This window comes from Ursus maritimus, unplaced genomic scaffold (genome assembly GCF_017311325.1).
Source record: "Ursus maritimus isolate PB19 unplaced genomic scaffold, ASM1731132v1 scaffold_2, whole genome shotgun sequence".
NCBI classification, from domain to species: domain Eukaryota; kingdom Metazoa; phylum Chordata; class Mammalia; order Carnivora; family Ursidae; genus Ursus; species Ursus maritimus.
Genome location: NW_024424452.1, coordinates 2,343,771 through 2,364,709, shown reverse-complemented (window position 1 = coordinate 2,364,709; position 20,939 = coordinate 2,343,771). Strand labels below are relative to the sequence as shown.

At 52.5% G+C, this 20,939-nt stretch overlaps 1 protein-coding gene across 4 annotated transcripts in view; it reads left to right on the top strand.

The window, feature by feature from the left end:
* CARD11 (caspase recruitment domain family member 11) overlaps positions 1–20,939 on the top strand; it is a 111,683-nt gene that overhangs the window by 66,560 nt on the left and 24,184 nt on the right. For all 4 annotated transcript variants that reach the window (XM_040634715.1, XM_040634714.1, XM_040634713.1 and 1 more), the window contains exons 3-11: positions 9,713–9,925; positions 11,507–11,644; positions 12,747–13,072; positions 15,834–16,013; positions 16,884–17,036; positions 17,472–17,597; positions 18,066–18,263; positions 19,922–20,098; positions 20,855–20,906. In XM_040634715.1, the coding sequence (XP_040490649.1) occupies positions 9,713–9,925; positions 11,507–11,644; positions 12,747–13,072; positions 15,834–16,013; positions 16,884–17,036; positions 17,472–17,597; positions 18,066–18,263; positions 19,922–20,098; positions 20,855–20,906 (1,563 nt within the window). The remainder of the gene's footprint in view (positions 1–9,712; positions 9,926–11,506; positions 11,645–12,746; positions 13,073–15,833; positions 16,014–16,883; positions 17,037–17,471; positions 17,598–18,065; positions 18,264–19,921; positions 20,099–20,854; positions 20,907–20,939) is intronic.

Genomic DNA, 20,939 nt, shown 5'->3' with positions numbered 1-20,939 from the left:
TCAGGACTGGACGCCAGCCCCCGCTGAGGGTTGGGCAGGGCTGCCTCCAGCCCTGACCGTGATGGAGGGGACGGAGGACCGGGCAGCACCGTGGGCCGTCAGCACCTCGGCGTCTGAGGGCATGATTCTGGGCAGACTGTTTTCAAGGAAACTGCCCGGAGCTGGACACCGGCTGCCGGATTCGTCCCCAAAGACCAGGCGGAATCGGGCTGAGTCACAGCCAAGTGTGCGGGGAGGAAATGCAGCTGGAATTGTGTCCAAAATGGTTTTTTCTTCGAGGCTAGCTACACTATCCGTAGTTTTTGCCCAAGAAACACCTGGCGTATTTATGTCTGTGTGTGTCTGTGAGACAATAATACAGTGGATGCCGCGTCCCCAGCTAAGCCACGCCCCAGACCCCAGTATCACCGGCGTCTCCAGGGGACAGTGATACCGTGCTGCGGTCTGCACGGGAGCCACCGTCCCAGTTCTTATCCGTTCCTCGCTCCTCGGTACAGTTTTGCCGCGTATCCTTACCAGCATAGTTTAGTCGTAAGTTTCAGACACGTAGACAGTGGCCTGTCGTGGGTGCTCTGTGACCCGCTGCTGTGCCCCGCGTCACATCCTGAGTTCATCCGTGAGGACGGGGTGGGATTTTTCTTCTCGTCCCGCCGCGGTAGCACGCGGCTTCTCTGCAGGCCCCCAGTGCTTATCCCCTCTCCTGCCTCAGGACCTCGGCATGCTTCCTCGCACTTGGGTGCGTGCCGCCACCGCTGCCACGAGCTGTCCTTGCACGAGCCTCCTGACCTGTGGGGTGGTTTCTCGAGGGATCGCACCGAGGAGGGAAGCCTGGGCTCGTGCCTGCGTGTCCGAGCCTGCCAGGTCAAGTCAACCTGTTTTCCGATCCCAAGGTTTATTTCAGCCACTTGGGGATGCCTGGAGGTGAGTCACTGCTCACCTCGGTCTTTGGCCCTCAAGTGGGAACAGGTGGGCGGGGTCATCGTTCCTAATCCGAGGGGACACCGTTCAGCCCAGACAACGTGTCTATAGAACAGGGATGATCCCACCCCCCTCTGGGTTGCTGTGACCATGACGGTAGGGGACAGGTGTGCACCTGGCACAGGGTAGCAGCCCAGCCTGGGGGGCACTTCTGTCCCTTGTCTTCTGCGGCCCTCCTCACGCCCCCCCTGCAGCTGTCTGTGCTGGCGGCTCGGCTCTCACAGCGAACGTTGGCTTCCTCCCAAGGGCAGGGACTGTGTGGGAAACGCCTTTGCGTCCCTGCCCCTGGGGCCGGTGCTCGGTGCTCGCAGGCGCTCACCCCCCTCAGCCGGTGGTGGAGGCCGTGGCGTCCGCTCAGCGGCCCCGTGGCTCGGGACGCTCACCAAACTAGGCGGTTCTCGTGAGTTTGACCCGTGTTTGCAGAGGGGCTGAGGCGCACCAGGGTGTTGGCGATGGGGCAGACAGACGCTAGACCAAGGCTCTGTCGTTTCCTTGCGTATAAGGTAGGAGCGTCCCCTTCATTTCCGCTTGGGGGAGAAAGGCTTGGCTCTAGTCATGTCCTGCTTCGTTTTTATTTTCCTTTTTCCCAGCAGAGGCCACTGACAGGCCACCCGGTCCCTGGAGGAGTTTCTGTTGCACTGGGCATGGGCGTAACGAGTTTTCCGAGCGCCCAGCACACTTGCTCTGTCCGTGAAGGGCATCTGGAAATGCCTCTCTGCTCCATCCAGACCTCCTGTCTCCCTGCCTTGAGCTGACATGTAACTAATCTCTAGACACACGCCTTTGACCCCAGTAACCAGCGTCAGCCTGTGAGCACCTGGTTCTCAGTTCACTGTGCTTAGCCGGTCTTTGTATTAACTAGATACATTCACTAGTCAGGAGGCTTTGGGGTGCATGTAATAGTCGATCCAGTTTAAAATGGCTCAGGGCAAAGGGCATTTATTATCTTGCATATGAAGCAGTCCAGTGAGGGGAGGGGTCTGGTGGTGGTGAATTCAGTGCCCAGGCTGGGACATCAGGGACCCAGGTTCTTTCTGTCTTTCTGTTCTGCCGTCTTGAGGGTTTTAGCTTTTGTGCTCAGGTGAGTCCTTGGGTCACAGGATGGCTGCACACCTCCCAGCATCACACACACCTTCACCTGCTAACATCCAAGAGCTGGATGACACTGTTCCTTCCTGTGTCCCTGTCATAGATGGAGGAAGAGCACCGGAACTGCCCCCAGCAGGCTTTCCCACAGGTTGAGCGTCTCATGAAGCACTTCACGTGCCTCTTCTTAAACCACTGGCAGAGACCAAACAAGATCTTGCTCCTCACAGCTCAGGAGATGCTCGGCCTCCCTGAAGCCCGGGGCAGCTCAGTTCCTGAAAACCCTGAGGATTCTGTAAGCAGCAGGAGTGGGGGGGGGGGGGGGGACAGCGGTGGCTGCCACACGCTCGATCAACGTCTCGAATCGAGTGCTTAGCATTGAGCCTTTAAGAACCGTCTAGGTAAGCACATTTTGCTTCGTGCGTAGAAATGGTCACGTTGGGGGGAGTGGCTGCAGTGGACGTGTTCATGTCGCCCGGAACCGCAGGCTGGCCGTGGGGCCCCTGTAGCCTGCTCTGAGTCCGCGAGAGTGCTGGCAGGGTCAGGACTTGTGTCTGTGGGGCAGGGCAGTCTGCGTACAGCTCCCTGCCCGGGGAGGGGGCTGGGTTTCAGCGTTCACCACCCCAAGGCAGTCGTGGCTCATGACAGCACACAGTATGGTCACTCGCACCCTTCAGCTGGTGGGGGGCGAGCACCCATGGCAAGTAGCTCAGGTTAACGGGGAGACTCTCAGAGATCCCACAGCAAGGAGCGGGCAGCACGCGTGTGGCCAGGGCTGATGGGGCCGGGGCTGCAGAGAGACCGCTCCTGCCACTTCTTCTCAACCCGTGGGGCTTCTCACTGAGGCTTCGCTCAGCTGCCCAGCTTCCTCTGCCTGCCCCTGCCTTCTCGGCCTCTGCGGCCTCCCCCTGCCTGTGCCTCGCTTCACTGTGACCCAGCTCTGTTCCCTCCATGCTACCTTCTGGCTCCATTCCCCACGGCACACTCACCGTCCCGCCGTCTCTTCGGCCCCACACGAAACCCCCAGCCTGAGGACCAGTCCTCCGTGAGGCAGGCCAGTCCACCAGCCAGAGGGTTTCCTTGGTGCCAACAAGACATTGGGGCTGTGGTCTTCCAAGAAGATGTGAGTCAGGGGCAAATATCGGATATTGGCCTGTCTGTTGCGCTCTACTTGGCTTTCACCGTTGTTCATTTGTCTTTTTGTCTTCCAAACTGTGTAAGTCGTGCACTGCTACATGCTTGTTGTAAATACTAACACGGTATCATGTCCAAGTCCTCCTTGACCACTAACCTCTGAACTTACTCCTCTTCCCAGATGAACCATTGCATCCGGTTCTCTGGAACTTTCCCTGCCCTTCCTCTCTCCCTTCCGTCTCTGCACACACACACACACACACACACACACACCTGTATAATTATAGTCCTGCTTAGCGGTGCGTTACATAAGTGGTTTTATGCTGTGCTGTGACATCTTCTTCCTGACACCAAATATGTGTCATTTTCCACACGCCAACCAATTCCCCAACCCGACTAGGTGTCCAACAATTCGACTCAATCCCAACACGAACTCCCCAGAGTCGGCAAAGACCCCCACAAGCCTGCCCCCACTTAGATGCCAGCTTCAAGTCCCAGGGGCCACCCATACTCTCCCCGAACAGCTGCAAACCCAGGGTTCCCACAACCCCTCGTCAGGCTCAGTAATTTGCTAAAATGACTCATACACCCCAAGAAGACGTGGTACTAATTACAGTTTAAGGAATGCAAATGAGAAGCCAGATGAGGCAGTGAAGAGGGCGGGGTCTAGAAGGGCCCCGAGTGTGGGAGCCTCTGTCCCCATGGAGTTGAGGTATGCCACCCCCCTAGGGCACATTTCTTCACCAGCTCTAAAGCTCCTTGAACCCCATTGTGGAAGGATCTTTATCAAGGTTTCATTACAGAGCCATGATTGATTAGATCATTCGCTCTTGATGACTGAACTCAATTTCCAGCTTCTCTCCCCTCCCTGGAGTAGGGGTGTGGGGCTGAAAGTCATAACCCTTTAACCACGTGGTCTTTCTGGCGTCCGGCCCCCACTGGAGGCGTCCGGCCCCCACTGGAAGCTATCTCAAGGCCCTTAAGCCAAGAGTCATCTCATTACCATACAAAAGACTCATCACTCAGAAGATTCCAGGAGTCTTATGAGCTCTGTGTCAGGAACCAGGACCAAGACCAATTTTTTTTGTATTATACTTCATATATGTATTCTGAAATTTGACTTTTTGAAAAACAATACATCTTGGGATGTTTTTATGCTACCACATCCCTTTCAAAGGTTACTCCATAGTACGAAAGGATTGTGGAGTACCCACTGATGAGATCTCGCTGGCTTCCATTGTTGCCTACTACAAACAGCGCCAAATGTCCATGCAAAACACAGGGGCAAATTAAATATTCATCGGTAGAGAAATGGGTAAATAAATTATAGTATATTCTTGCAATGGAATAATACATAAAACAGTCAAACTGAACCATTAGCTGAATAGTCGCAGACTTTAACGCCCTAATTTTAATAATGGATGGAACCACTAACCAGAAGATCAACAAGGAGACAGAGGAATTGAACAACCCTATAAATGAACTAAATCTAACAGACATCCATTGCACGCTCCCCCCAACAGCGGCAGGATGTGCTCTTCCTAAGCACACCCCTGGAACATTCTCCAAGATCGGTCATACACTGGTCCGTAAAACTAGCGTCAACAAGCTTAAAAGGATTGAAATGATACAGAGTATGTTTTCCAGCCACTGTGGCATTAAATTAGAAATAAGTAACAAAGAAATTTGGGGGATTCACACATATGGGGGAAATTAAATATCACACTTCTATATAACTTGTGGGTCAAAGAAGGAATCAGGAAAGAAATTAGAAAACTTACTTTGAGATGAATGAAGATGAAAATGCAAGCTACCGAAACGTAAGGAATGCAGCCAAAGCAGCACTTGGAGGGAAATTTATAGCTCTGATGTTTTTACTTAAAAAGGTCTTAATAACCGAGCGTTTCACCTTATGAAACTAGAAAAAGAAAAGCAAATTAAACCCAAAGGAAGCAGACAGAAGGGAATAATAGAGATTAGTAGAGAAATAAGTGAGTTAGAGAATAGAAAACTATAGAAATCAGTGAAACCAAAAGTTGGTTCTTGGTTGTTGTTTTTAAATTTTTTTTATTTGAGAATATGTGACACGTAATGCTGTGTTAGTTTCAGATAAAAAGTTGGTTCTTCGAAATAACAACAAAATTGATAAACCTTTAGCTAGAATGACCAAGGAAAAAAGAGAGAAGTCTCCCACCCTTCTCTTCCCCTCCCCCTCCTTTCTCTCTCTTTCCTCTTCTCCCCCTACTCCTCCCCCTTCTCTCTCCCCCCTCCCTCTCCTTCCCCCTTCTCTTCCTCTCTCCCTCTCTCTCTCTCCCCCCCTCCCCCTTCAACTCTCCCCCTTCTCCCCCCTCCAACCCCACTATTAGGTTAATGAGAATAACAGGGAACTAAGAAGAGAGAAACCACGGTTTGAAAGTATGATGGCTGGGGCAGTAAGAAGTTAAAATAGGTGTTCATTTTGTTCCCCCTAGTTGGGGGAAGATATCCCTGGTTAGAGGGCGCCTAGATCCAAAAGAATGTGATTCTGAAAGAAAAGAGAGGACATTACTACCAAGCTTATATAAATAAAAGTGTTATAAAGGAATAATATGAACAATTGTTTCCAATAAATTATACAACTGAGATGAAATGGACAAATTCCTAGAAAGACACAAACTACTGAAACTGACTCAAGAAAAACAGGAAATCTGAGCAAACATATAACAAGTAAAGAATTAGTAACCAAAAATCTACCCACAAAGAAACGTCCAGGCCCAGATGTCTTCCCTGGTGAATTCTACCAAACAAAAGAAAAAATTCTTCACAGACTCTTCCAAAGGATAGAAAAGGAGGGAATATTTCCCAACTAGTTCTACGAGACCAATATTACTCCAATATCAAGACCAGTCAAAGACATCACAAGTAAGAAAACTAGTGACCAATATCTCTTATGAACACAGATGCAAAAGTCCTCAAAAATACACTACCAAATTGAGTCCACCAGTATAGAAGAATAATTCCACACCGTGACTAAGTGGGATTTATATCAAGAATGCATGGTTTTCCTAATACCTGAAAATCAATTAATGTAATACACCATATTAACATAATCAAAACCAAAAATCACATGGTTATCTCAATGGATGAAGAAAAGCACTGGATAAAATCAAACACCCTTTCGTGACAAAAGTGCTCAACAAACCAGGAATGCAAGGGATCTGCCCCAGGCTGATAAAAGATCTCTAAAACACACATGCGTGAGCGTGCGCACACACACACACAAAACCAACCAACTAGCACCATTCTTAATGACAAAAAAAAAAAAATGGATGCTTTTCCCCTAAGATCAAGAACAAGACAAGAATGTCTATTCTTGCCACTTCTATTTAATATTGTGCTGGAGGTTCTAGCCAGAGCAGTTAGACAAGAGAAAGAAATAAAAGGTGTCAAGGTTGAAAAGACAGAAGTAAAACTATTTAACTGCCGGTAACATTATCTTGCATAGAGAAGATCACAAGAAATCCACTAACAAACTATTAGAACTAAGAAATTATTTCAGTGAGGTTACAGCATGAGAGATCAATATAGAAAAATCAATTGTAGGGCGCCTGGGTGGCGCAGTCCGTTGGGCGTCTGCCTTCGGCTCAGGGCGTGATCCCGGCATTTGGGGATCGAGTCCCACATCGGGCTCCTCCGCTGGGAGCCTGCTTCTTCCTTTCCCACTCCCCTGCTGTGTTCCCTCTCTCGCTGGCTATCTCTCTGTCAAATAAATAAATAAAAATCTTTAAAAAAAAAAAAAGAAAAGAAAAATCAATTGTATATCTATACACTAACAGTGGACATTCCACAAATGAAATTAAGAAAACAGTTCACATTTACGATGTCATCCAAACACTGAGGAACGCATTTAGCAAAAGAAGCGCAAGACTTGTACACTGAGGGGCGCCTGGGTGGCACAGTCGTTAAGCGTCTGCCTTCAGCTCAGGGCGTGATCCCGGCATTGTGGGATCGAGTCCCACATCGGGCTCTTCCACTGGGAGCCTGCTTCTTCATCTCCCACTCCCCCTGCTTGTGTTCCCTCTCTCGCTGGCTGTCTCTATCTCTGTCGAATAAATAAATAAAATCTTTAAAAAAAAAAAAAAAGACTTGTACACTGAAAACTACAAAACATTGCTGGAAGAAATGAAAGACCTCAACAAATGAAAAGATACCCCATATTCATGGGCCATTGTCTTATGATCTCTAAATTGATCTACATCTTCAATGGATTCAGCTACGTCTTTTTGCAGATATTGACAGACTGATCCTTAAATTCACATGGAATTTCAAGGGGCTGTGACGAAGCAAAACAATGTTAAAAAGGAGGAACAAGGGTAGAGTACTCATACTTCCCAATTTCAAAACTTCCTATGCATCTACAGTAATGAAGAGAATAGGGTGCGGACATAAATACAGACATAGAGACAAATGCAATAGAATTGAGAGTCCAGAAGTAAACACAGTGAGTTGAGTTTTGACGAAGATGCCAAGACCAATCAATGGGGAAAGAATAATCTTTTCAACAAATTACGCTGGGACAACTAAATATCCACATGTGAAAGAATACAGTTGGAACTTTACCTCACACCATATGCAAATATGAATTCAAAATGCATCATGTGCCTAAGCATAAGAGCTAAAAGGATAAAAGTCTTCAAAAAAATAGAAGCAAACCTTCACAGCCTTGAGGTAGGCAATGATGTTTAGATACACACCAAACGTACAAGTGAAATAAGAAAAAAATAAATAAATTGGACTACATGAAGACTAAAAACTTTTGTGCTACAAATAGTACCTTGAAGAAAGCAAAAATATAACCAAGAGAATGGGAGGAAATACTTACAAATCATATATCTGATAAAGGGCTTATATGCAGATCGCATAAAGAATTCCGACTCAATAGTAAAGTCAATAGTAAAGACAAACAACCCAATTTAAAACTGGGCAGAGGTTTTGAATAGACATTTCTCAATATACAAATGGCCAATACGCACGTGACAAGATGCTAACATCATAATCAACAGAGAACTACAAATCAAAACCACACGGAGGTACCACTTCCCACCCACTCAGATGGCTATAATAAAACAGACAACCACAAGTGTTGACAAGGGTGTGGATAAATTGGAGCCTCATACATTGCTAGCAGGAGTGTAAACTGCTACAGGCACTTTGGGAAGCAGTTTGGCAGTTCCTCAAAATGTTAAAGATGGGCTTTCCATGTGGCTCAGTAATTTCATTTTCCATATCTGCCCAAGGGATATAAGAACATAGGTCTAGGGGCTCCCAGGTGGCTCAGTCGGTTAAGCGTCTGCCTTCAGTTCAGGTCATGATCTTGGGGTCCTGGGATCAAGTCCTGCATCGGGCACCCTACTCAGTGGGAAGCCTGCTTCTCCCCCTCCCTCTGCCCCTCGCCCCTCCCTGCTTGTGCTCTCTGCTCTCTCTCATGCTCTTTCTCTCAAATAAATAGATAAATAAAATCTTCAAAAAAAAAAAAAAGAACATAGGTCTACACGAAAACCCATACATGAATCTTCATAGCAACGTAATTTATAATAGCCAATAAATAGAAGCCACCCACCCAAACGTTCACCAATGGCTGGGTAAACACGATGGGATGTAGCCATACGATGAAAAATGATTCATCAGTAAAAATAAGTGAAATACTGAAACACGCTATAACATGGATGACCAGTAAGAACGTTACGCTCAGTGAAAGAAGCCGGTCACAAAAGACCACATGTTGTAGGATTCCACTTACATGAAATGTCCAGAATAGTACTCTACAGAGACAGAAAGTAGATTAGTGGACGCCCACCACTGGAGGGGCAGGAACTGGGGGGAATGGGGAGGTGCCAGCTAAGAGCAATGGAGTTTCTTTTGGGGTTGATGATGAAAATGTTGTAAAATTCATTGTGATGGCTGCACAGCCCTGTGAATATACTAAAGACTACCGAATTGTACACATTGAATTTTAAAAGGTCAATTGCATGGTACGTGAATTCTATCCCAATAAAGCTGTTTTTTTAAAAATGAAGGAATTAGATATATAGGTATCGATGTAGATGAAACTCAAAAAAGGTAGAGAGAAAAAGTTGAAAAAGGAAACAAGGAAGCCTACAATATGATGTCTTTTATGTGAAATTGTAAAACAAAAAGCAATAGTATATATTGTTTGGGGGAAGATAAATTCTTAGTAAGATATAAAAACTTGGATGGAAAGGATATAGTCCAACTGCAACATTTTGCCTCTCTATAAATAATTTTTTTTTAATTTTATGGCTTATCTGCCCGTTGTTTCTGTGTCGTGTATAAAGAAATATATATCTATGTTCATATCCTTTCCTTTCTTAAATAAGAGGTAAAATACCATATGTACTTTTGTCTACTTTTTTCTTTTTAACTCGACAGCGTATTCTGGAGATCACTCTTAAAGAGTTTATGGAGCTATGCAGTGAGGCTCCTTTATTAACCTTGTTGGGGCTTCTGTCCAAAGGAGGAGGGTCAGAGATGGACGACTGTATGGAGACACTGAAGGATGAGGAGGATGCCTTGTGGGAGAACGTGGAGTGTAACCGGCACATGCTGAGTCGCTACATCAACCCGGCCAAGCTCACCCCCTACCTGCGCCAGTGTAAGGTCATAGATGAGCAGGATGAAGACGAGGTGCTCAATGCGCCCATGCTGCCCTCCAAGATCAACCGTGCAGGTAACCAGGGTCGCCGCCCAGGAGGGAAGGGGGGCGACCTCTTGTGGCAGCTTCAGGAAATACCCCATAGTTGGCTGTACCAAAATGGCGTTTCTCTGGGTCAGGCATTTTCAAACTGGGGTCCACTGACTTCTGCCCACCCCTGTGTCCCCCCTCCCCGAGCTCTCTACGTAGAGAACTGAGACGGTCCAGGGACTTGGATGGGGGGGAATTACATCTTTATTTTACTAGCTTTAACCGAGATTTAGCGTTCCCATCAATTCTGAGTGTGGGTAGGCGACAAATCGCAGTGGAGATTAGCAATACCCGTGACTTTGTCAACAATAAAATTACAGGTATCTTCATACCACATTACAGCTGTTACAGATCTTCCAAAATATCATTTACACTCATCTCACCCTCAAAATTATAGTAGTTATTAGACCTGCCAAGAGATCGTGTTACTAATACATTAGTGAAGAAGCACTTTTATTACTGAATCTCAGATTTAATATTTGATAACGGTATCTTATTAGAATTGATGCCCTTTGTAATCCAATTCCTTTTTATCTGTTTAAAAATATTATTCTGAGAAGGGGTCCACAGGCTTTTCCAGACTGTCTAGGGATCCGCGACACCTTATCTCATTCTTCAAAGGTAGTGAGTGTGGTTCGTAAGACTTGGTTTTACATACATACGCGTGTGTATACATCTGTTTGCCCACGTGTGTATAGACACAAGGTCACAACGTAAAATATCTTTCTGTGGCTCACCGTTGAAAAGGTTTGAAAATCACTTCCCCACAGTACGACTGGGTGATAAGTAGCTCATGGGCTGCGAGTCTCCTTTGCATACGTAACAGACATCACTAATCACAGCTCGCTTTCCTCCCGAGCTCGGGTGTAACTTCAGAATCCCCAACACAGTGCCTCGCCAAACAGTCCGTTAACACAAGACGAGACGTATTTATTACGTCTATCTTGGCACCTCAAGGGAAGAAATATCTGAAAATAAAATGTTTGAGGAAGGGCCAGGAAATGTAAATATTAAGCGGAACCAGTAGGACAGAAACCGAAAACGCCAGGCAAGTTCCATTGAGGTTACAGATGTTTCCGGACTATGAGATAATCCCAAAGATCATGGAGCTGGGCCGGCTTCCCGTGACTTTTCCTAGCTCTCCACCTGGAGGTCTGTCTTCCTGCCCCGAGTCTCAGGGAACCATGCATTATTCTGTATTTGCTTTGTACTTCCAGCCTTCTTCAGTCACGGAAGGGCTGGTGCCTGTGTGGTTAATTTCAGGGCTGGTCAATTGGGAAGCTCTTTGAAACCGTTGGCTTCCTATAACTGCAGTTCCATTTATCCTGATTCTACCAGTTTCTTAGAGAAAGGAAAACTATCAGACACTGAATCCCTGTTGAGGGCCTGGCACTTTGATTTATAGTATCTGGACTCCCAGATACCGCTCTCGAGTGACAGAACGTGGTGAGACTGTCTTCTTAGAGTTTATTGAGGGATAGGAGTCCAGGGTAAGGCTGGACACGGAGACTTGCATCCAATCAGAAGTGCACTCTTCTCCTCACGGGGTGAGTTCTGTTCTGCCAGGCCGACTGTTGGACATTCTACATACCAAGGGCCAAAGGGGCTATGTGGTCTTCTTGGAGAGCCTGGAGTTTTATTACCCGGAACTGTACAAACTGGTGACCGGAAAGGAGCCCACCCGGAGGTTCTCCACCATTGTGGGTAAGTGGCTTTGCCATCAGGAGCATGTGAACTCTGGTAGGAGTGTGTGTGTGTGTGTGTGTGTGTGTGTGTGTGTGTGTGTGTGTGTCTAGTGGGCGGACAGTTCCAAAGCTATGAATCGATGATGTTAGGACAGTGTTCCTGTGGCGCTTGTGGGCTGTCAACCACTCATGTCTGCCCGATGATCAAAGGTAGGTGACAGAGGCAGACCAAAGTAGGAGCCAAGAGAAGTGGGTGTTCATGGAACATCTTCCACGAATGTTGGTGGCTGGGACAGAAATTCCTACTGCCCTCCAAATCCTGCCCTCGCCTTGCCTACTGTCTTGTCAGCATCCCTGAGCCAGAGCCCTCAGTAGCCTCATCTCCACTTTCCTCCCTAAATATTCCTGAACCAGCCTTCTCTCCATCTCCACCACAACCCGGTGCGGACCCCTCCAGCCCCATCCAGTCTTCATCCATTCCTGCTCTGCTCCGATGCTCTCTCCCTGCCTCATGTCGCCCCCCTTGCTGCAAAGCTTTGGTGGTTTTCTACTGCATCCAACCGAACACCCCTGTCTTTAATGGAGCCCACAAGAATCCTACATGGTCCAGCCCCTGCTGATGCTCCCAGCCTCCCTTTTCTGCCTCCCTGGACTCCAGCCACTTTGGTCTTCCTTAGTTTCTGAAATGTGCCAAGTTCCTCCTTCTTCCTCGTAGGGTTTTGGCAATGTTTTTCCACCTTCCTGGGACATGTTTTCCCTCCTCAGTGTTTCAGCTCAACCATCAGGAGCCTTCCAACCCGTGTGCCCACCAGGCTGGATCTGGCCCCCTGCTGCCCACGTTCATAGCCCCTGTGCCTTTACTTTGCGAAATCCTCTCCGTCTGTAGGTCTATCTGTGTGTGATCATCTGCTTTTTCACCGGCTGTCTCCCTTGGGAGACGGTAAGCTCTACCGGGACCAAGGCTGTCTTGCTCGCTCTGAGGGCCCAGGGCCTGAAGAGCTCTGTGCAATGTTGGTGTGTGAGTGAGTGAGTGAGTGAGTGAATGGCTGACCCCCACCCCACAGCCGGGGCCCCCTTCGCTCTCCCCCTCCTCGGGGCTGACGGGTGCCCCCTCCCCACAGTGGAGGAGGGCCACGAGGGCCTCACGCACTTCCTCATGAATGAGGTCATCAAGCTGCAGCAGCAGATGAAAGCCAAGGACCTGCAGCGGTGCGAGCTACTGGCCAAGTCGCGACAGCTGGAGGATGAGAAGAAGCAGCTGACGCTGACGCGGGTGGAGCTGCTGACCTTCCAGGAGCGGTACTACAAGATGAAGGAGGAGCGTGACAGCTACAACGACGAGCTGGTCAAGGTGAAGGACGACAACTACAACTTGGCCATGCGCTACGCCCAGCTCAGCGAAGAAAAGAACATGGCGGTCATGAGGAGCCGAGACCTCCAACTGGAGGTGAGCGGCACATGCCGGAGGGCTGCTGGGGCTCGGGCCCACCACGCGGCAGGTGCACACAGGCGCACACGGCCGCCAGGGCTCCTCGCTCAGCGAGGAGAGCAGGAGTGGGGGACACTGTGTTCTTGGGGGACACCTAGACCCACCATGCGCGTCCACACACCAACCCAGTGAGGCTTAGCGTGACAGCCGAGGGCCCAGGGCCACCATGCACATGTGCAGACGTGTGCACACGAACCCGGTGGTGGACTTCCTGCCACAGACAGGCTCAGGACCGAGACCCACCATGTGTGTGTGCAGACATGTGTACACCGACCCAGCGGGGCTTCTTGCCACCCACTCGGGACCCAGGGCCACCATGCACATGGACAGACTTGCACACATTGACCCAGCGGGGCTATGTGCGTGTGCAGACATGCACTCACAGCCCCTCTGCAAAACCAGCTGACGGGGAAGCTGGAGAACCCAGGGGCCCAGACCATGAGTGACCCTCAGGGAGGCGATGGACACAGCACTTGTTCCATGGGGACGTGAGGTTTTGGAGGCCAGGACCCTCCCCTTCCCAACTGTACCCACAGAGCTCAGCATGACACAGCGGGACGGTCGAGGTACTTATCAACGCACGATCCATCAGCCAAGTGATTAATTCATTAATGAGCTTACCTCCAAAATAGAGAAGGGGAAGGGAATTTGCTTACCTCCTTCATCCTTTTTATTTATCGAGGGCCACCATGCACCGGGCTCTTTTCCAGGGATACATAACTCAAGACCAAGGCTCTGCTGTCATGGAGCTCACATGTTAATCAGCAAACAAATACATAAACCCCTGGTAGTAGGAAGTGCTATTAAGAAGAGGAGAGGAAAGAGTGTGAGGATGGTGAGTGAGGGATGCAGCTTTAGATAGGATGGTAGGAAGGGTCTCAGAGAAGGGGACATGGGAGCAGAGGTCTGAGGACAAGGAGGGAGCCAACCATGCAAGGGCTCAGGGGAAGAGCAAAGAGCAAATGAAAAGCCCCGAGTAGGGGGCGTGCTTGGTGTTTTTGAGACCCATCAAGAGCAAGTGGGGCTGGACTCAACCGAGCAGGTGGAACAGAGAGATGCCAAGGTCCAGATCATGAGGGCAGGGTAAGAACTTGGGAATTTATTCCACTTGTGATGGGAAGCCGCTGAAGGATTGAGAGCTGGAGAGTGACAACTGATTTATATCTAGAAGGATCACTCTGGCTGCTGGGTGGAAAATAGACTCGGAATATTTATTAAGCACCTGCCACGTGTAAGGCACAGTGCTAAGCACGGTGGGGCACACAGGGATAAATAACCTGATTTCTGCTCAGGTCACTTACAATTTAGTTGAAGCAGACAGATCAGTAAACAGTCCACTAGAATTCGGGTGAATTGAGTCGGTGGCATAGCGGGCAGTAGAGCGTTTCCGTCAAGAGCATGGGCTTTGAAAGCCTCTGCATTTGAGTTCGAATCTGACTTTGGCTTCTGGCTTTAACACTTACTTGGCTTTTGGCCTGTTTCATCATTTGTAAATGGCAGTCGTGGAAAATCATTCCTGTGCCCCAGGGTTGCTGAGACACAGCCCCATGTCGTCGACAAAGTGGCTGAGCCAGTAAGCACCCCACAGGGCTGGCACTCGGGGCCCACTTGGATGGGACAGGGGATTTAGAGCCAGTACTGGGCACCGGGGCTGACCTTCCAAGATGCCGAGGATGATTTTTTTTTTGCATGACCAGGAGGAGAGGTTTCTGTGCTGTTGTAGCTAGGATTTGGAGACGTTAGCCTGTGACAGTGACCTAGAAGTTTCTCTCCCAGGACTTTGTCCTATATTACATTTCCCAGGTGATATAGGAATAGTGGGAAGTGTGTCTAGAACTTGAAAGAACATCTGGCCAGCTGAGTCCCTAGGTCATTTCCAAGCCCCAGGCTGCTTCCCTGTGTGCCTCTTCCTTCCTTCCCTTCCATGGGTCCCAGGCACTATTTCCTTGCTAAAGCCACGACCCTCTGCCTGCCAGGTACCTTGCAGTGTTCTCCCCGTAAGCCTAGATTTGTCAAAGGGCGCTCGCCCCTTTGCTGCCTCCCTTTCCTGCAGCCCTTGAAGACAGGCTTGGCGTGGGTGTTCTGTAAGATCGATCAGTTCGGGGAAGCAGACATGCTTAGTCACAAAGGTCTACGAAGTCTTCTTCTGGGCCCCGTCCTGACAGTCACCTCTCCAGGGCCGAGCTCGGCACATCTCCACTTGTTGCATTTCCAGATGTAGTAACCACTTCCTCCAGGAAGCCACTCTTCCAGCCCTGAGCGTGGGTCCTTTAGGCCGGAGATACCGTGAACCCAGAGGACCTCACACTGTCCTTTTCACAGCAGTGCCGTTTGTCCGAATAGAATTTTGTGGGAAACCCGCAAGGACAAGCCCATGCCGCTTGCTCTGGGGTAAAGTCAGGGCGCGGGGCCCAGAACCCTGAACTCGTGGCTGCCTCGCTCCCTGTAATAACATGGGTTGTTGAGGGAATCCCCCCAGTTCCCTAAGGGACATATAACCCCTTTCAGAATTATCCTAAATTAACAAATCAGGAGCTCTTCATCCACAAGAAGCTGGTGCTTTGTTTTACCGCAAAAGGTTTCTTTGAGCCCCTCTCCGTCGCTAACTGGAGGAAGTGGGGTGGGCGTCACACGGGGTACGTGGGGAGTCCGCTGGGGATCTGGGGGAGCATTGCCTTTCCCCAGTGTGGCCTGCCGACGGCACCCTTGGGCGTTTCAGATTGACCAACTAAAGCATCGGTTGAATAAAATGGAGGAGGAGTGCAAGCTGGAGAGAAACCAGTCTCTGAAACTAAAGAACGACATCGAGAATCGGCCTAAGAGGGAGCAAGTTCTGGAGCTGGAGCGGGAGAACGAGATGCTAAAGACCAAAATCCAGGAGCTGCAGTCCATTATCCAGGTGCGGGCGGGGCCAGGCGTGGACGGCGGGGCAGACCCCGGCCTGGGCGTGCGTCCCCCTGGCTGGCCGCGGGGCCCCGGGCGATCCGCGTCATCCCTGGGTAGGTGGGGTCACCACACGACCCCCTCGTCAGAGACACGACGTGTCACGGAGATGACACTTGGGATCCCATGGAGTCCCTGCGCCGGGCTCTGTGAGACAGGGACGGCCAGGAAACCGATTTCCCCTTCAAGAGCCCAAGAAACTCACCCCTCAGCTCCGTGTGCTTTGTTAAAACTTCAAGTGCCTCCCCACAGCTGTCATCACAGGCTCATTTTCAGGTGTAAAGGAGGAAGTAGCTGAGAAATAACATCCCCAAACACATCCGCAGGAATAGGGAAAAGGCTAGCTCTCCCCTTCCCCCAGAATTATTCCCCCAGGATCGGCTGCCTGGCGTTAAAGGCGTGGATTTGGAGCAGAGAATGAATCCCGGGTTAATCGAAGCAGATGAACTGATATTTCAGGGGATGCATCTGGACGGCAGATCAGCCCTCTCTTTGTCGTCCCCTATGAAGCGTTTGGAGAAGCAGCCGCTGTTTCTCTCGGCTCTGATAAGAGCTAGGGCAGAACAATAGGCTTTGGGATGTTCGTGAGCAGAAGTGGGTTTTATGCTTCTTTCCAGGTGATAAAATTCTTAAGTAATAAGCTGCTTAAGGACCCCAAGAGGCAGCGACACTTTCTCTGCTTCCCTGGCACAAAACCTTCTGCTCTCCCAGCCTCTGTCGCTGGCTCTGGGGTCCCCACCCCCTCCCTGCCTCCCGGGTCCACCTGGCTCCCTGCCCCGGCCCCCCCCCAGCATGGTCAAACCTTCCCGCCCCCCCCCCCACCCAGGCCGGGAAGCGCAGCCTGCCCGACTCGGACAAGGCCATCTTGGACATCCTGGAGCATGACCGCAAGGAGGCTCTGGAGGACCGGCAGGAGCTCGTCAACAAGATCTACAACCTGCAGGAGGAGGTCCGCCAGGCAGAGGAGCTGCGGGACAAGGTGGGAGTCCCCAGGCGGAGGGGCAGCTTCCCCCACCCCACCCCGGCTGGCGCACCGACGTGCATTCACAAGACCTCCCGACCCCCGCTGTCTTCTGGGGACCAGGTTTCAGCCCGGTCCAGATTCCCCATGCACGCCGGCATGAGCCCCTCGCTGTGACTTGTGAATTACTGTACCACCCCAGCACCTGCCTCCCCCTCCTGACCGCAGCCCACATGAGGGCTCACGTGTCTGCCCTGTCCCCCCTCCACGGTCCCTTGCACACAGCAGGTCTGAAGCACATCTCAGCTCACTGACTGCCCTACGACTGGGCCCTGCTCTTCAGAGAGCTGACTGTCAGGGAGGGATAGGCCATCAGGGAGGCTCAGCTGGGAAACCGCTGGCCTCGCCTGCTGCCTGCCGGGTTGGGTGCTGATCTCTTCCCGTTGCTCACAGTACCTGGAGGAGAAGGAGGACCTGGAGCTCAAGTGCTCGACGCTGGGCAAGGACTGCGAGATGTACAAGCACCGTATGAACACGGTCATGCTGCAGCTGGAGGAAGTGGAGCGGGAGCGGGACCAGGTACGGGCAGCATCCGGAGAGCGTGGGGGCCTGAGCCGGGCTCCAGCGGCTCCTGCGACCGCGCGTGGTCCCCAGCGTCAGACAGCCACGTTCAGGCTCGGTCACTCATCAGATGTGTGGCTGCAGGCTAGCTCCGCCCCGTGGAAGCCTCCGTGTCCTCGTCTGTAAAATGGGAGTAATAAGACAGCAGCACCTGCCGGGGGCAGGGAGCGGGCCCGAGAGGTACTGCCCCAGGGCTCCCAGCACAGTGCCCAGCTCCTGGAAGGAGCAGGACACGTGGCAGCGGTGATCCGGACTACTGGGGAAGGGAGCGATTTAAACGCCCAAGAGTCGGGGTCAAGAAAAGAGCAGGCCGACCACTGGGCGGGGAAGCAGCATCCAGACAGAGACCACGTCCCGGGTCTGATTGGGTCCGTGCGGGGTGAAGAACCACAACGGCCTCGTCCTCCCCCTCCCCCTCCCCCGCAGGCCTTCCATTCCCGGGATGAAGCGCAGACACAGTACTCGCAGTGCTTAATCGAGAAGGACAAATACAGGAAGCAGATCCGGGAGCTGGAGGAGAAGAACGACGAGATGAGGATTGAGATGGTCCGGCGGGAAGCCTGCATCGTGAACCTGGAGAGCAAGCTCCGGCGTCTCTCCAAGGACAGCAGCAGCCTGGACCAGGTGGGACTGGGCTGCCGGGCCTCACACCTGCAGCCAGGTGCCTCCCCACCCTCGGCCCCACCCAGAATAACCCGTGTCCTTGACCCTCCTGCACGCACACACCACTCAGTCCAGACTCTGAATTCTGACCTTGGAACTTACGGGTAGAGCCTGCCGTGGCCAGTTGCTAGCCGACCATAGGCAAATGACTTCACCAGGTAGCCTCAGCTTGTCAGCCGACCGCGGCTGCCCGCTAGCCTCCCGTCGCGGTTGCCACCACTGCATGGATGGTCACTGGGCGTCAGACGCCGTGTGCCCGCTGAAGCCCCTAGTGCCTGAGGACACTGTCTTTTACGGACGGTACGACGCTCAGAGTTCGTGTCACCGCAGGGCCCCGGGGGCTCAGGGATGAGCAGACGCTATCATCAGAGCAGGCGACATGACCACTGGGGTAGCTGTGCGTGCAAGGGCGGCCACACACAGGTGCTGAGTGCCTTCTGCGTGTGAGCTCCTGCCCTCAGAACCTTCCTGCCAGGCAGGTACCGTTACGGTCCTCATGTACCAAGGAAGGAGCCCGGACCCTAGCAGCGGGGGCACCCTGGTCAGTGCCCCGGGGAAACTGGGAGGTCCTCAGTGGACCCAAACTTAGCGCCAGAGGCCAACCCAGGAACGGGACGTGCCAACACAGTGTTGTAAATTACAAGTTGGGTTGGGGCTGTGGGGTCCCCGGGGGAGGGGCCTCCGCTCCAGCAGGGTTCCAGGAAAGACTCCCTGCAGAGAAGCTCAGGGTCGGCCCCGGGACCTCCACTGGTGATGCTGCCCCCGGCCAGGCCTTCGCCGGCCCCCCCGATGGCAAGCAGGGGCTCCGTCACCCTTTCGCACATTCGTGGTTTGTAATCACGCAGCAGCTCTAGGAAGGCCAAGCCCCAGCGCGGGGCCAGGCATCGAGGCCTCGGGAGCATGTGCCCGAGGGGAGGGGGTCAGGGAAAGCTGTGGGGCGGCCGCCTGGGTGAGGGCGGGGCCGTGTTCAGGCCCGGCACGACCTGAGCGAGGCCTGCGGGTGTGTGACCGCACAGCCTGCCACGGGTGGGCCACGCTGGGCGGTTCTGCCACCCATATAGCAGGAGGCAGGGGCAGGTGGGAGAGCGCGCCCGGAGGGCTGAGGCCGGTAGCAGGGTCGGCTCGGGCTGAGGCCCTTCGTTGTTCGTCTAGGACCTTGACCGTGTTGTGCAGGGAAGTCGGCAAGAGGCTTTGGGTTTGGAGGCAGCGGTAGGAAGGTCGTGTGGTTTTGGGGGCAGCTGGACATTACTGACTGCCCATGCAGCGGGGCCCGGGGCAGCGGCTGGAAAGCCCCAGGCCGAGGCCCACACTGCCCTGCCAGGTCCTGCATTTGGAGCTCAGGCCCAGGGCTGCCCCTCAGGGTGTGAAGGCGGCCCGTCCAACCCCAGGGGCCGAGACCCCACCCAGGGGCCATCGCTTTGCTGCTGTGAACACACAAAGGGGGAGACGGGAACAGGAGGCTGCTTGCGAGGAGCGGGTGGGGCACCCGGGGGGACGTGGGGTCAGGGGGATGCGCGGGCCCCGTCCTGAGGGTGAGCCCGGGGCCCCGGGGAAGGCCGGCCGTCGACGGTGGCCGCTCATCCCGCCGCATCACTGGCGCCGGCCTCTCTCCGCCCCAGAGTCTGCCCAGGAACCTGCCGGTGGCCATCATCTCTCAGAACTTCGGGGACGCCAGCCCCAGGACCAACGGGCAGGAAGCGGACGACTCGTCGACCTCGGAGGAGTCTCCGGAAGACAGCAGATACTTCCTGCCCTACCACCCGCCCAAGCGCAGGATGAATCTAAAGGGCATCCAGGTAGTGGCCGTAGGGGCGGCCGCGGGGCGCTGGTGGCGCGGGCCGCACGCCTGTCCCAGCCCCCTCGATGGAAACCCTGCCAGCCCCAGCTCTTGCCCTGTTTGCTTTCACAAACGCTCCCATCTCTCGTCCGCGTAGTAGAAGTTGAGAGAGAATGAAGAGAGCGTTATTTCCAAATTCATTCGTTTATTCAGCAAATAGGTATTGAGTGTCTCTCCCGTGTTTATTGACGTTAATGGCTTGTGAGAGGCCGGCTGGGGAGCGGGAGTTACAGCGGCAATGCTGTCCGCTCTGCTCAATGTTCGGGGCCGTCGGGGCTCCCTCTCCAGCAGGAAGGAGCACTTGAGCCCATCTCACATGCGAGGGGCTGGTCAGCGCAGGGCGGGCCCCCCGGGAGACACCAGCACCTCCTGCCGGTGAGGGTGGTGGAAAGCCTCGTCCTTTCTGGAAAATTCCCCTGTGTCTGTGTCACGTACCTGGTTCTGCTGGGCCTCACGACCGCTGGGCTCCTTTCCTTGCCACCGTCAGCTCTGGTACCAGCTGAGCCACGTGGTGCCACCTCCCAGGAGGGGTGTGGGGGGGGGAGGGGCTCTGTGCCAGCCGCTGCCACGCAGCCCAGGGTGTGGGTGTCACACGCCATCGGTGCTCCCGGGGCCACACGGGCATCCTCCATTCATTCCCTCCCTCTGCTGACACATGTTCTGGGCCTTGTCTGATCTGTCCCCTCTGTCCGTTGTCTTGCCCTCCCTCTCGCAGCTGCAGAGAGCCAAATCCCCCATCAGCCTGAAGCGAGCCTCTGATTTCCAAGGTTGGTGTGCGCCTAGACCCCTCTCCTGTCTGT